Genomic DNA, 14,163 nt, shown 5'->3' on the forward strand with positions numbered 1-14,163 from the left:
CTCATAGTGTGGAAATATATATAAAACACAGGTAAATCACGTTTTTTACTGCCCTGGGCCTTTAAAGTTGTGTTTGAGCTTGGCCGGCACTGACTCATTTTAGAAGCTGGGAAAATGAAATAACAACGTTGAGGAGATTTGAATGTAATGTTTTGTGATAATCCCTCTCCATTTTGGAACGCTTCAGGAGAAGTCATGCGATAAAGCCTCTTTGGTACAAGCCAGGGAGAATAATAAGATACCTGTTATTTGTCTTTCTCACAGTGTTGTGCCCTTGGAGAACCCGCTATCCCCCTGTTTTAGTAAAAACAATCAGAGATTAGTCAAGCCATCCCATCTCTTAGAATGGGGCCTTAATGCAGTCGCAGAGACATAATTGTATGTAGGGTGGCCAGTGTCAGCCAGGCAGACGTGACAGAGCGGGATGGGAGGGAGCACAGCCACATGTACTGTATGCAGACAGACAGAGAAGTGGACAGAAGACAAGTGACACAAGGGCAGGCACAATAGATGAGTGGAATGAGAAAAATGGTTGTCAGAGCAGCAGAAACAAATGGTTGCTTCTATCCTAAGGTGTTGTGTTGAGCGTGACAGCTGGGTCTATGGAGTAGTCTTCAGACAGGTTTAAAGCTATATCTATAAGCTATATCCTTTTGCCACATTTCAGGCTTCAAACATAAAGATATAAAACTGTATTTTTTTGTGAAGAATCAACAACAAGTGGGACAAAATCATGAAGTGGAACGACATTTATTGGATATTTCAAACTTTTTTAACAAATCAAAAACTGAAAAATTGGGCGTGCAAAATTATTCAGCCCCTTTACTTTCAGTGCAGCAATCTCTCTCCAGAAGTTCAGTGAGGATCTCTGAATGATCCAATGTTGACCTAAATGACTAATGATGATAAATACAATCCACCTGTGTGTAATCAAGTCTCCGTATAAATGCACCTGCACTGTGATAGTCTCAGAGGTCCGTTAAAAGCGCAGAGAGCATCATGAAGAACAAGGAACACACTGGGCAGGTCCGAGATACTGTTGTGAAGAAGTTTAAAGCTGGATTTGGATACAAAAAGATTTCCCAAGCTTTAAACATCCCAAGGAGCACTGTGCAAGCGATAATATTGAAATGGAAGGAGTATCAGACCACTGCAAATCTACCAAGACCTGGCCGTCCCTCTAAACTTTCAGCTCATACAAGGAGAAGACTGATCAGAGATGCAGCCAAGAGGCCCATGATCACTCTGGATGAACTGCAGAGATCTACAGCTGAGGTGGGAGACTCTGTCCATAGGACAACAATCAGTCGTATATTGCACAAATCTGGCCTTTATGGAATAGTGGCAAGAAGAAAGCCATTTCTTAAAGATATCCATAAAAAGTGTCGTTTAAAGTTTGCCACAAGCCATCTGGGAGACACACCAAACATGTGAAAGAAGGTGCTCTGGTAAGATGAAACCAAAATGGAACTTTTTGGCAACAATGCAAAACGTTATGTTTGGCGTAAAAGCAACACAGCTCATCACCCTGAACACACCATCCCCACTGTCAAACATGGTGGTGGCAGCATCATGGTTTGGGCCTGCTTTTCTTCAGCAGGGACAGGGAAGATTGTTCAAATTGATGGGAAGATGGATGGAGCCAAATACAGGACCATTCTGGAAGAAAACCTGATGGAGTCTGCAAAAGACCTGAGACTGGGACGGAGATTTGTCTTCCAACAAGACAATGATCCAAAACATAAAGCAAAATCTACAATGGAATGGTTCAAAAATAAACATATCCAGGTGTTAGAATGGTCAAGTCAAAGTCCAGACCTGAATCCAATCGAGAATCTGTGGAATGAACTGAAAACTGCTGTTCACAAATGCTCTCCATCCAACCTCACTGAGCTCGAGCTGTTTTGCAAGGAGGAATGGGAAAAAATGTCAGTCTCTCGATGTGCAAAACTGATAGAGACATACCCCAAGCGACTTACAGCTGTAATCGTAGCAAAAGGTGGCGCTATAAAGTATTAACTTAAGGGGGCTGAATAATTATGCACACCCAATTTTTCAGTTTTTGATTTGTTAAAAAAGTTTGAAATATCCAATAAATGTCGTTCCACTTCATGATTGTGTCCCACTTGTTGTTGATTCTTCACAAAAAAATACAGTTTTATATCTTTATGTTTGAAGCCTGAAATGTGGCAAAAGGTCGCAAAGTTCAAGGGGGCCGAATACTTTCGCAAGGCACTGTATAACATAAAATCACCCCTGAGCTGCTGATTCAAGACAAACTCACCAGTAATACCAGACATGTTACTGCTCATCATACTGCTATTCCTACTTATACTATTGCTTAGTGTTGCACTGTATACCGAAACGTCTGTACTTTTTCGATACTAGAACATGAAAACAGGTGGGTGCTAGAATTTGTGTTAAGTTTCGGTAATTCTGTCAAATGTGTCTCACGGATCAAGTCTGTCTATCAGCACCGCCAATTTCCCAAACGGAGCCACTGTGCCTGCTCCCCATACTCATTGCTAGCCTGCGCTGGGAGTCTGGACTGCATCATGTTTAGCTCCCCACTCATGCTGCACAGAAGTTCACACACTTGAATAATGTGACGCAACATTTTTAATGTTGAAACTATTAATTACTGTTCGCAAAACAATGTCCATACAGGCTAGAATATCTTTACAATGCATGAAGATAAAAGTATCTTCTATCTTTGTAGGCTGACTTTCCTTGCTAGCTTACAGCTGAAACAAACATCAATTCACTACCCTAGTACTTTGTGATAATATGCAAACCGTAACGCAAAATACGCTGATTTCAAAGCTGATTGCCACCAAAAACTTTATCCATTGACTTAAAGAGATTCTCTGTTAGTTTTGTATACTTTTTAGCCAGTAGTTCTGAAAGTAGCAGTCACAAGCCAAAAGTGGTCCCCAAAAAATGCTAAGTCACTTATGTGCAGATAGGTGCACCATGTAATTTCTCGCTCTCTCTCGCTGCTGTGTCCACTAAGCAGTTGGGCCCGCCCTGCAATCTCATTAAATAATGCTGGGCAGGCCTTTTGCTAGCTGTCACTCAAATGCGAGGGGCTGAAGCTCATTGGCCAGAACTCAAATTGCTAGGGTGCTGTCCCACTTGGAGGGAAATGTAGGGTAAAATGGCATGGCTCAGCTTCAAGAAAACAGTCACTTTCAATCTTGGAATTTTGTGTTTAATTGAGGTAAAAGGGTAATTCTGCTCATAGATTATGCATGTATGGACTACACATCAAGCCCAAAGCGGATACGTTCTTAGTTGCCAAAGGTACTGGAGCATGTCTACCCCAAGTCTCTCCCTCAGCCAAAGATTTATTGCCTCAGCGAACTGAGGGCTCCAACAGGCCGCACCCCTCTTGGCTCTGAATGACGTCATTACTGGTTAAAGAGACAGCGCACTCTTTTATAAAAGAAGCAACTTTTATGCAAATGTTGTTGATCGGTACAATAAAATAAATGCCACATTGAAGGGAACGAGATTGTTTTATCTTCTGTAGCCCCATGAAATCAGCCAAAACAAGCCCAATGACTCAATGCATGCCTCCTACTGAATATGCATTCACCTGTATTGTGATTGGGCTAGGGTACATTTTGATTTACCCAGTTTATAAGTTGAGATTTACCATTCAAGTAAATTATTGCCATTATGTTGTTATGTATAGTAGTTAGATTGGTAAAAACAAAGTCAAATTAATTGTTTGATTGGTTAATTAAATTTCCTGGTTGCTAAATTCAGTTTGTATGACAAAACAAGCAATGCATAATGTATTAAATCATTGTACCAACTAAACCACTGTGAAATATATTTTCAATAACCAATAGTATTTTCAGCTGTTTGAAGCTGGTGTACAAAACCAGATGTAAAAGACGGGAAGCATAGAAATAGAACACTGATTTATCGCTTCTTAGACTTGCTTTCAATGAGTGATAGATCTATAACGCACATTTCTATGTGAATTTGATCAGGTGGCCCAAAAAGTTATATATTGCTGCTTTAATGCATAGCATACTGTACATGGCTGTCGCTGAAAAATTCGGACATTTAAAATGTAATGACATTGAACTCAAAAGATGCCCAATGATTGAAGACAGCAGTAGCTGAGAGTCTGTCTGGATCAAGTGCCATTCTGTGACTTTGCCTAATATGTGCTCTGTTTTTACCTACTACTAGTCCTAGAGGCTGTTAGTACTATTTATACTACTCCTAATATAAATATTCTACCATGGCTATAACTGGTAATACTGCTACTGCTGCTACTACTACTACCACTACCACTACTTCCACTACACTGCCTATTTACCACTTATGTAAATGTGTAAATGTAATATATTTCTGTAATACTGCTATTACGAACATATGTCCTGAATAACTAATTACAAATCAACAGTGAAACAATGAAAACACCCATTATGATGGAAAATGTCTGAATATATTTGGTCCGTGAGGGACGTGTGGAGATGCACGCTGTTCAGCATGATTATAAATAGAAATCTGTGGTATTTCCGAAAATAGGTTAAGCTGCCATCGCTGTGCTGCTGGCATGACATCACTGATTGCCTGCCAGCCTCCCCCTAAAGACTGCTCCCATACTGGGGAGAGGGAGGGGAGATGGAGGGAGGTGAGGGAGGGAGAAAAGCAGCTGTAGCCCACTGTGGGGGGGTTCTCTATTCCTCACCCCCAGCTTTGTTCTCACTTCCTCATCTCTCCACCCTATGGAGGAGTGGTAACGCTCTAATCGCTCCACTGCCAGATAGAGAGGTCTTCTGGAACAGCATGTTGCCAATGGCTTGGTGCTACAGTATAGTGTATTGGAGATGCCTCACATGAATGTTGGAATTAGGGTAACAGAAGGTGCAGATGTACAGTAAAGTGGCTTCATGCCATGTAGGAATAATAATTGGTTTTAAAGGGCTTAGATTAATTAAGGACCCATGACTTTGTCACTGCAATTCTGGTGATGTACATCTTATAGTAATTTACAAAATGGCAGCTTTCCCATCTTTGACTACTCATAGTGATAACGGCGCCTTAATCATAAAAAAAAGACTAGATTAATAACAGATGATTTATCCTATCTACAGTATATTGGCAGCTTTTTGGCTCCACAACCTTGAGAGTTTATAGCTCTTTAACTGACGAGCTAAGAAGGTTCTCTCTCTTTCACCGTGCCAGTGGTCGGCTTTAAAGGACGGGACATTTTTGGAAGCGTAACGCTGGCCACCGCCGTTACCAGGAAATACATCAATACAATTAACATGGTGGCACCTGCTCATTTGCAAGACCACCTGTGTTAATGATTATTATCATTCCAGCCCAGTAGTCAGAGGAAGAAAATGCTCAGGGAGAGAGGGAAAAAATCTGTAATATTTGGCACGTTGCACGTATTTTAAAATCTGTGTGTATATGAGGAATCTGCTTTGTGCCTCAAAGCACATAATCGCTAGTCGAAAAGACAGGAGCGTGCAGCAAGGTTTACTCGTTAGTCTATTTAGTAAGGAATCTGGAAAGGTGCAAGTAATGTTTTCTCCAAATGCCGCATGAATGGGTGCAGGTTAATGAAGTGCAGTGTAGTGGGCGAAGAGAGGGGGACGTCTTTCTTCTCATCCCTCTCTTTATCGCCAGCCTTGGAGCTTTGAAGCTTCATCTTTAAAGACACCTTTCCCAATTTGTCAAATCAAAGGACCTCGAAAGCGGATCTGTCTCTCAGACCAAGTCAGTTTGGAACTGCCTATCTTTGACTAATGTGAATTTACTCTGATCAATTGATCTGACTCGAGGTTCAAATCGCACTGCTTTTTGAAAACCAGACAGTAATAGTGTGGGTATCACATCAAAAATGCCAATGTGGCTAACTAATATATATTTCCCTTTTTATTTCTATCCTATAGTATTTTTCAGTCGTAGTATTGCCTATGCAGTGTTTATGGTCAGGGCATGTTCATGTTTTTCCCAGGGCCTGTTATAGAATATGAAGAGGAAGAGATGCAGTTTTCTGACCTTGATGGGGCTCACAGAAAACTTCTTATTGATTCCCCTGTAAATCCCTTAGCTGTGGGCTAAGGGGGGACTTGGCAGGTAAACTCCCATTGCCCTCCATCTGATGAGGAGTCTAAGCCATGTTCCTCTCTCAGTCAGTCCACCCACGCCTGACGTGGCCTGTGAACGGACACAGTATTTACTGCACCGTGAAACACCATCCATTAATGGTGTCAATTAGCTTCTTCATCAGGGATGCAGGCCACTGGATGTATTTATAATGCTGGCCTGGCACAGGCTTAAAGCAGACTGAGATCATTCATTTAGTCAGTCCACACAGGAAAGCTACATCCACTGTGGGTGCCAAGTTCCCACCACAGTATTGGCCCTATAGGACTTTACAGTAGTATTGTTTTTAAGTCACTGCCCAAGAGAACCTTCAACCTTACAAACCAACTACTGAATTACCTACTGTGGTCGAGTATGTGTGAATTTGTCAAGGCCTATTTTCTCAGCCCATTTTTTCCCCCCAACGGATTTGTACTCTATTGATTCCTCTTTCAGAAGAAATTATTCAGTTTTACGGTGTTCCTCATCCTCATTATGCACGCCGCCACCCAGCCGAGAGGCCGAGACCCTTACTGTACACACCAGCCAGGTCACCCGTGATACAAGTCCGTATTCAACGTCCATCCATGTCTGAGGACGTCGGGAGATGGAATGGAAACCATAGTGAGCGCTGCTACCTTCAAGTCGGTTTCAGTTTTACTAGGGCTTTGTGGACGGGGATGAAGGATGGGCGTAAGCATCCGCCACTGATTCCAAAGGTTGCAAGTTCAAATCGAGCGATGTTTTATGGCTATCCCAAACCGTAACGCTTACCGTAACCATTTGGAGTCAATGCCTAACCTTAAGAATTCTGAGTTAATACCTAAACTTAAACCTTTTGCAACAACTTTGAAATATGACATTTGAGAAACATGGGTGAATGGTCTAATTCTGACACGAGACTGTGAGAGCTAGTTGGTACAAACACAAGTCCTCTACTGTACGCACACAACTGTGTTGGTCCACACAGACCTGGAGTGTGTCCTTCAGGATGTATTTCCTGCTCAGGGGCCGTAGTGTATGATGATTGAGCACAGCAACAAATCAATGGCCTGGGTCTCCTTCACTCCTTATAGAAGCTACCAGGATCCGTTACCAGAGTTGACACCAGGCCCTCTTCCATTTGAGTAATTTAGCAGGCACTCTTATCCAGAGTGACTTACTGCAGCTGTTACTGTTAAGGCACATTGTCTGATTTCTCACCTAGTCGGCTCGGGGATTCGAACCAGCAACCTTTCGGCTACAGGCCCTATGCTCTTAACTGCTAGGATACCTTCTGCTCCCTGACTAGCGTAAAGGATCTCAACAGTCTTGAGTGTTCTTCCGCTCCTTGTCTCACCCCACCTTCATTTGTAGTGACATGAGGATGCAGGTGAAAGCAATATGTTGCCTGCCAAATTGGACTTTTCCTTCACCTATCGAGGTCTTTCATATTAGAGCAGATGGAAGATAAAGAGACAAGGAGAGGAAGTGTCTTGAGACTATTGAAATTACAGTACAGGAGGGTGCAGTGCTGGAGGATGGAGGCCTAGCCGCATGCGGCTCCCTTTAACGTGCCTGACTTAATTAAGGTTTACAGGTTACGCTAGAGTACTGCTTATATTACAGCACTCATTACAAGGTAATTAGGCTGGGGCAGGGAAAATATTGTTGTCAGAACAATGAGTGAAAGCTCTTTGGAAAGTACCCCCACCTTTTCCCTTTGTTCTCCTCGAGCAGTGGCTTGGTGGTTGGCTGTGTGCGTGCAGATCTGGGATCAGGGATTTGGGGGGTGAGGGAGGGATTAGAGCAGTAAGGACTGCTCTGAGACTAGCCCTGATTACCCCTCATAGTCAATCTACGCCACAGAGCTCCGCCACGCCTGCCACTGATTCAGGTAATAATCACATTGTATCAGTGCTGCTGATGTGCACTTTGGGCTCCGGCCCCTCAGAAAGCCCTTCCAGCAGTAAATGAAGTAAGCAAGTAATCTACCCTCGGCGATGACATTTCCCACAGAGTGCAAATGAAGTGTGAGGGAGCGGGCAGACAGCGACTAAAGACCTGAGCCAGGGCTGGCTCTGTTTCTGCTACCTTCACACTTTTGGTGGAGTAAATGCCAAGGAGAGGGGAAGTTCACACCTTTTCATTACACTGGGGCAGGGTCCTCTGGGGCACAGAGAGGGAATAGAAAGATGGAGTGAGAGACGCTGTGGTGCCTATGTGTACATTGGGCTGTGTGTGTGTGTAAGTTGGTGTGTGTGTCTGCGTCTGTGTGTGACAGTGGGGACTGAATGTAGTAGGCTCTTAGAATAAGTGCTGATTCTGGAAGAGTAGGAGGAGAGTAAGAGGAGGGGGGGACGGTGATGGGTTTATCAGTAGTACCCCTACACTTAGCAGGAATTACCTACACTTCACAGATTAGGGCCAAAGGTGCTGGATCAGACACACGTTCCCTTTTGCACTAGTAATGGAGGGCCCTGCAAATGGCTACTGTCAGAGAGTGGTGGGGAGGAGAGGAGGGAAGAGGAGAAGAGGGGAGAGGACAGGAGAGGAGAGGGGAGGGAGGGAGAGGGGAGGGGGGAGAGGAGAGGGGAGGGGAGAAGAGAAGAGAAGAGAAGAGAAGAGAAGAGAAGAGAAGAGAAGAGAGGAGAGGAGAGGAGAGGGGAGAGGAGGGGAGGGGAGGGGAGAGGAGAAGAGAGGGGGGGAGAGGAGAAGAGAGGGGAGGAGAGGAGAGGGGGGAGGGGAGGGGGGAGAGGAGAGGAGAGGGGAGGGGAGGGGAGGGGAGGGGAGGGGAGGGGAGGGGGGAGCAGAGGAGAGGAGAGGAGAGGAGAGGAGAGGAGAGGAGAGGAGAGGAGAGGAGAGGAGAGGAGAGGAGAGGAGAGGAGAGGAGAGGAGAGGGGGGGGCAGAGGAGAGGAGAGGGGGGAGGGGAGGGGGGGACAGAGGAGAGGAGAGGAGGGGAGAGGAGAGGAGATGGGGGAGGGGAGGGGGGAGCAGAGGAGAGGAGAGGGGGGGAGCAGAGGAGAGGAGAGGAGAGTGGGGAGGGGGGGGGGAGCAGAGGAGAGGAGAGGAGAGGAGAGGAGGGGAGGGAGGGGGGGGAGCAGAGGAGAAGAGAGGAGAGGAGAGGAGAGGAGAGGGGGGCAGAGGAGAGCAGAGGAGAGGAGAGGAGAGGGGGGAGGGGAGGGGGGAGCAGAGGAGAGGAGAGGGGGGTGGGGGGGAGGAGAGGAGAGGAGAAGTCTCTTTAATTACAAACCATCTCAACACAGTGGAGCTGGGGAGAGAAAGACAGTCATCCCAATGCCCTCATATGTCCCTCTAGCACTGCAGCCTCTCTGTAGCCTCTCTGTAGCCTCTCTGTAGCTACCTCAGCTGATGTAGTGGAGCCACACGTCAGACAGAAGTATATAGGAGCAGATGTGGAGGAGGAGGAAGAGGAAGAGGAGATTCTCCACTAGAAATCAACGTGTGAGATAAGGGCTGTTTTAGATTGGTATCAAATGATGCCTCGGTAGGATCATATTTTCCACATTGTGCCTTCCCTTCGCTGCGTCAGCAACACCACCAGCCTCTCTCTCTGGGTCACATCGCTGTTTGTCGTGTTTCAAACCATTTCATCAGGCTCTGCCGTCGTCACTTGGTATGCAATGCAACGTGGCTATTTGTACATGTTTGGATTCCAATTAGGAAGTTGTTAGAGCTTTCGCCCGTGGCCAGAGGATTCTTATTAAGCCTTACATTATAAAGAACATACAAGCACATTTAAATGAAGTTCATGTTCCCCTTTGTTTGTTGGCATTATGGTTGTTATTAATTTATTCTCAATGCCGTATGTGTTACACATTAACGAATAAATCCAATTTGGGCAGTGTTTGTGATTGTAATATGCAAAGGAGGCCCTGCTCAGTGAGAGATAGGGATGGCACTTGTCAAATAAACCAACAACACAATTCCTACAGAATAACAACAGCTACACGGCCCCATTTAGCACCATGGTCTCATCAGTGGGACAGGGGTGATGTTATGTGGGGAAGAAAGCATCATGATAGAGTGATCTGCTTGGTAGCCATTGGAAATCATTCGGTTAGGGACGGTGGGGACCAGGGGTGGGGTGTGAAGAGAGATGCACCATGACTCCAGCCAGTCAGCCACTTAAGACTGAGGTGGTCACCTCTGACAGACTCCATCACTGTCCATCCATAACATACAGACCCAGAGAGCAGGGACTAGCAGGCCTGCTGTGCTGGGAGACGGTTGGGCTGTATAGGGCCGTAGGGCATAGGGATGTAACACGGCCTGGCCAATCAATGGATCAATGCCTGACAAAGCACCCCCCTCTTTTTGTGTAGCACTGTAGCAAAGGTTACTATAATGCACTGACCTGGCTCTGAGAAAAGAATAGCTGGGGGAAGAATGCTGGGGTCATTGAAAGTCTATGTAGCTTTGCTCAAGGGAAAAGATAGATGCATAAGCAAGCAATACAGCCAGGCTACAGGGTGCGAGATGTTGAATGAGGTGGTGAATTTATGGACGGATGAAAGTGATGTGATATGCCACATCGGGAATGATAGGAATATTGTCTCTTTTTAGACACCATCATCATCACCCACTGAATATATTTTTCCCGGTTGAAATATGATCCGAAATGTGATGGTTTCTAGTAAACTCTCTAAAATGGCAGAAATATGATAGTGTGTGGTAACGCACATGAACAACACTACCGAATCTATATATGCAGACATGAACTTCATTAATATAACACTACCAAATGTATTTATTCAGACAGTCAGGGGTAAATGATTGCATCAATACCTCTCCCGGGTCTCTCTCTCTTTCTCTTTAATCTCTCTCTCTCTCTCTCTCTCTCTCTCTCTCTCTCCTCATCTACCTCATTTCTCTGGGCTTTCTGCCAGCAGGAGGAGCTCTTTATTTGGCAGACAGTGGGCGAGAGTGACAGTGTGTGTGTATGTGTGGTAGTCACCTGGTGTTCTTGTGGCTGGGCATTTGTTCTGTGCTCAGGGAGCCCTGAGGCCTGAAGCGCTGCCCTCCTCCCCCCTCCCCCTCCATCCCTCCCACCGTCTGCACAGTGTTCGAGTCCTCCCATCCCTCCCTCTTTCCCCCTCTCTGTCCTGCGGCCCTGCTCCCTCTCGCTGTCTCTGCTGCTGTCAGAAGGGTTCAGTGTTGTGCATCACGGCAGCATGGTAGGCGCTTTGGACAGGGAGAGGCTGATCTATGGTACTGGGGCTGGGATAGAGAGATATAGATAGAGAAGAGAGAGAGAAAAACAAGAGAAAGTGAGGCACAGAGAGAGAGAGAGAGAGAGAAAGAGAGAGCATTCAGCCCGAAGGCCAACTGAAGACAGGAAGAAACTCGAGTGTATGTCTGCATTGACACTGTCTGCAGGGAGGGATTGTTCCCCAGGAGCAGCTCTTGCTGCCTCATTGTGAGGGACACATCCCCTTTCCAGGGTGTTGTTTTTCATGACTGACAAGGGCCTGAGACTAAGCGAGGTTGATGGGGACCCAATGTTGTGGGTGGAGGGGATTCGATTGAACACAGTTGTTGCCGAGTGTTGTTGTGCCCAGTAACTGACCAAGGGTTGATATCTATTGTCTCCTCTTGTTCTGTGACTGAGCTAGTGTTGCCACTCTGTGTTTAGTGTCCTTTCTTTTCATCAGTGTTCAGTCCCCAGTGTTCAGTCCCCAGTGTTCAGATAGACTTGTGTTAATATCTCCCCCCTTTTCTGTTTTTCAGGCTGCGCGTTCCTCACCTACTGCGCTCGCGAGTCGGCCATCAAAGCCCAGAACGCCCTCCATGAACAGAAAACACTGCCAGGGGTAAGTCTCTACCCACTTCACCACCATGCCACCTGAACACAGAAAACAGCACCACCCACCACCTACCAGCCTACTCCAACCTGCTTCAGCCCCAGAGATAAAAATAAATAAATAAATAATTTAAAAAAAATACTTTGGAAAATTATTCAATCAATAATCCAGGCTTTTAAGGGCCGGTTTGAACTGTTTAATGTGTCTGTTCTCCGGGGAATATAGCCAGCATTGATCAGATGCACTCCACTCGCACTTTCTGAGGCAATGCCATCAAATGTCAATTCATTTGTTCTTTGCATTTGCTCAAATTGGTCTCTTTACAAAAGGCTTAGTGAGTCATTGTTGTTTACTTAGACGAAGGGGAAAACAGAAATGATATGCACGAGGGATGAAAGGGACAATTTGAAAATAGGAAAGGGCACTGTGTGTGAGTGTGAGGTAGGATTACTGCCTTTATAAACAAAATGTGTGCATATCTGTGCACGGTATGCGTGCGTGTTTATGCACAGTATCTGTGTGTGTAGTGTAGTGTGTGCATCTCTGTGTTTGTACACAGTGTGTATGTGTGTGTGTGTGTGTGTGTGTGTGTGTGTGTGAGTAGTCCTCTTACCATTTCCCCCACTATGGCAGATAGCAAGTGACAAGGACACCGTCAGCGTCAGGAGTAGAGCGGAGTAGAGCGGGGTCTGCTAGACAGACAGCATGGCTCAACGTTACCGGGTCAGAAGAACATCATAGATAGACAGACCGACCCCCATCTCTGTGGAATAATACAAGAAGGAGCCTAGCCAAAGGGCACATGTTTCACATTAAACATGCAAATACTAACACTGCAAACTTTGAACATTTCTGGCGCTTTTCTCGAAAAACAAGTTGTTTCTTTTATCCTTCAAATTTGCCAAGCTTCAGCCTGGAGGGCTTTTTTTCTTCTTAAAGAGCATTAAAAAATGGATAAAAAAGAAGTTGTTCTTTGAGAGAACGCCAAGGGATGCGTTCACGGTAGGCTATAACTGTGTTTAGCAGTGCGTTAAAGAGAGGGGGATTATTTCCCATCTCATTCCGCCCTGCTCGTAGTCCCCTCTGTCTCGCGGAGTCGCTAATTGCGCCCCCTTGCCTGCCTGGGAGGGCATCCGTCAGGGTTGACCCACCACTGGGATTAAAAGGCGAGATGTGGATGAATGTATAAACGAGGGGTACGGGGGCACCGAGGCTGGGAGGGAAAACACAGTATCCAAACCATCTGGCCTCTGCAAGATTTAACATCCACAACATATTAAAGAACACCAAGCCATGTCAGGGAGAATTAACAGCCTTGTGCAACTTCTCAACTCCTTTCTCTGAGTGTATGTTTGTTATATTATGCATCTGTTTGTCTTTGCTAGACATGTTACAGTTATGGTACACAGGCACAAACACATGCATAAAATGCTAATCAAGCACTTATATTGGGGCATCCAACAAAACAATGTCATCCAACAAACTATGCTACCCATACAATCCCCAGAAAGAGAGCCTTGTAGGGTCTTCCCCACTAATATCCTACACTGTACTGTAGGATGGTACTTTTCCAGAAATCCAACCCTTCAACTGCCCGACCTGGAGTTGTAATCCCACCGAGTATCACTTCTACTCATGGTGAATACACAGAGGGTAGCATGGGGGTGCCTACCCCTCTCCCCACTGTGCTGTGAAACAGCTACCCGTTCTCCTGCTCTAGCCCCGTGGAGACCCCCTGCCTCCTCTCTTCCTGAGACATAACATGTCACCCAAATAGAACAGGCAGACATTGCCGTGTGTCAGACCCCACCGAGACACACATACGCAGGTGCATGCCCCCCCCCCCCCCAACAGAGCGTGAGATTCCCCTGTGGAAAAAGAGAATCAGATGGGTGGTCGGAGATATAGCTACACCAGCTACGCTCAACAGTGTTTCTGTACTGCCTCCGGTAGTCACGACGACAACGTAGAAACACGGGCCTGCGGGAACAACACAGACACTATCACAGCTCCAGCCACTGTACCAGTACTGGGAACACACTGCTACCATCAATCCTTCAGAGACGTGCTCCATCTAGTGTACTCAGAAGAGAGAGGAACCGATAGTAGCATGTCTGTTTTCATGTTCTGGAAATGGAGACAGGGCCATGGACAGAAATAGAGCGAGAGATAGAGAGAGGGGATGATAAAGGGATAGATGAGTGAGACAACATGTGTAGTAGATATGTTGTAGTGTAG

At 45.8% G+C, this 14,163-nt stretch overlaps 1 protein-coding gene across 1 annotated transcript in view; it reads left to right on the plus strand.

Annotated features, from left to right (window-relative positions):
- The window catches only part of LOC109902492 (CUGBP Elav-like family member 5), a gene marked incomplete in the record, with an annotated part of 255,391 nt that overhangs the window by 16,730 nt on the left and 224,498 nt on the right, over positions 1–14,163 (plus strand). The window contains 1 exon segment of the mRNA XM_020498876.2: positions 11,852–11,934. Within this exon segment, the coding sequence (XP_020354465.1) occupies positions 11,852–11,934 (83 nt within the window).

This window comes from Oncorhynchus kisutch, linkage group LG13, assembly GCF_002021735.2.
Source record: "Oncorhynchus kisutch isolate 150728-3 linkage group LG13, Okis_V2, whole genome shotgun sequence".
Taxonomy (NCBI): domain Eukaryota; kingdom Metazoa; phylum Chordata; class Actinopteri; order Salmoniformes; family Salmonidae; genus Oncorhynchus; species Oncorhynchus kisutch.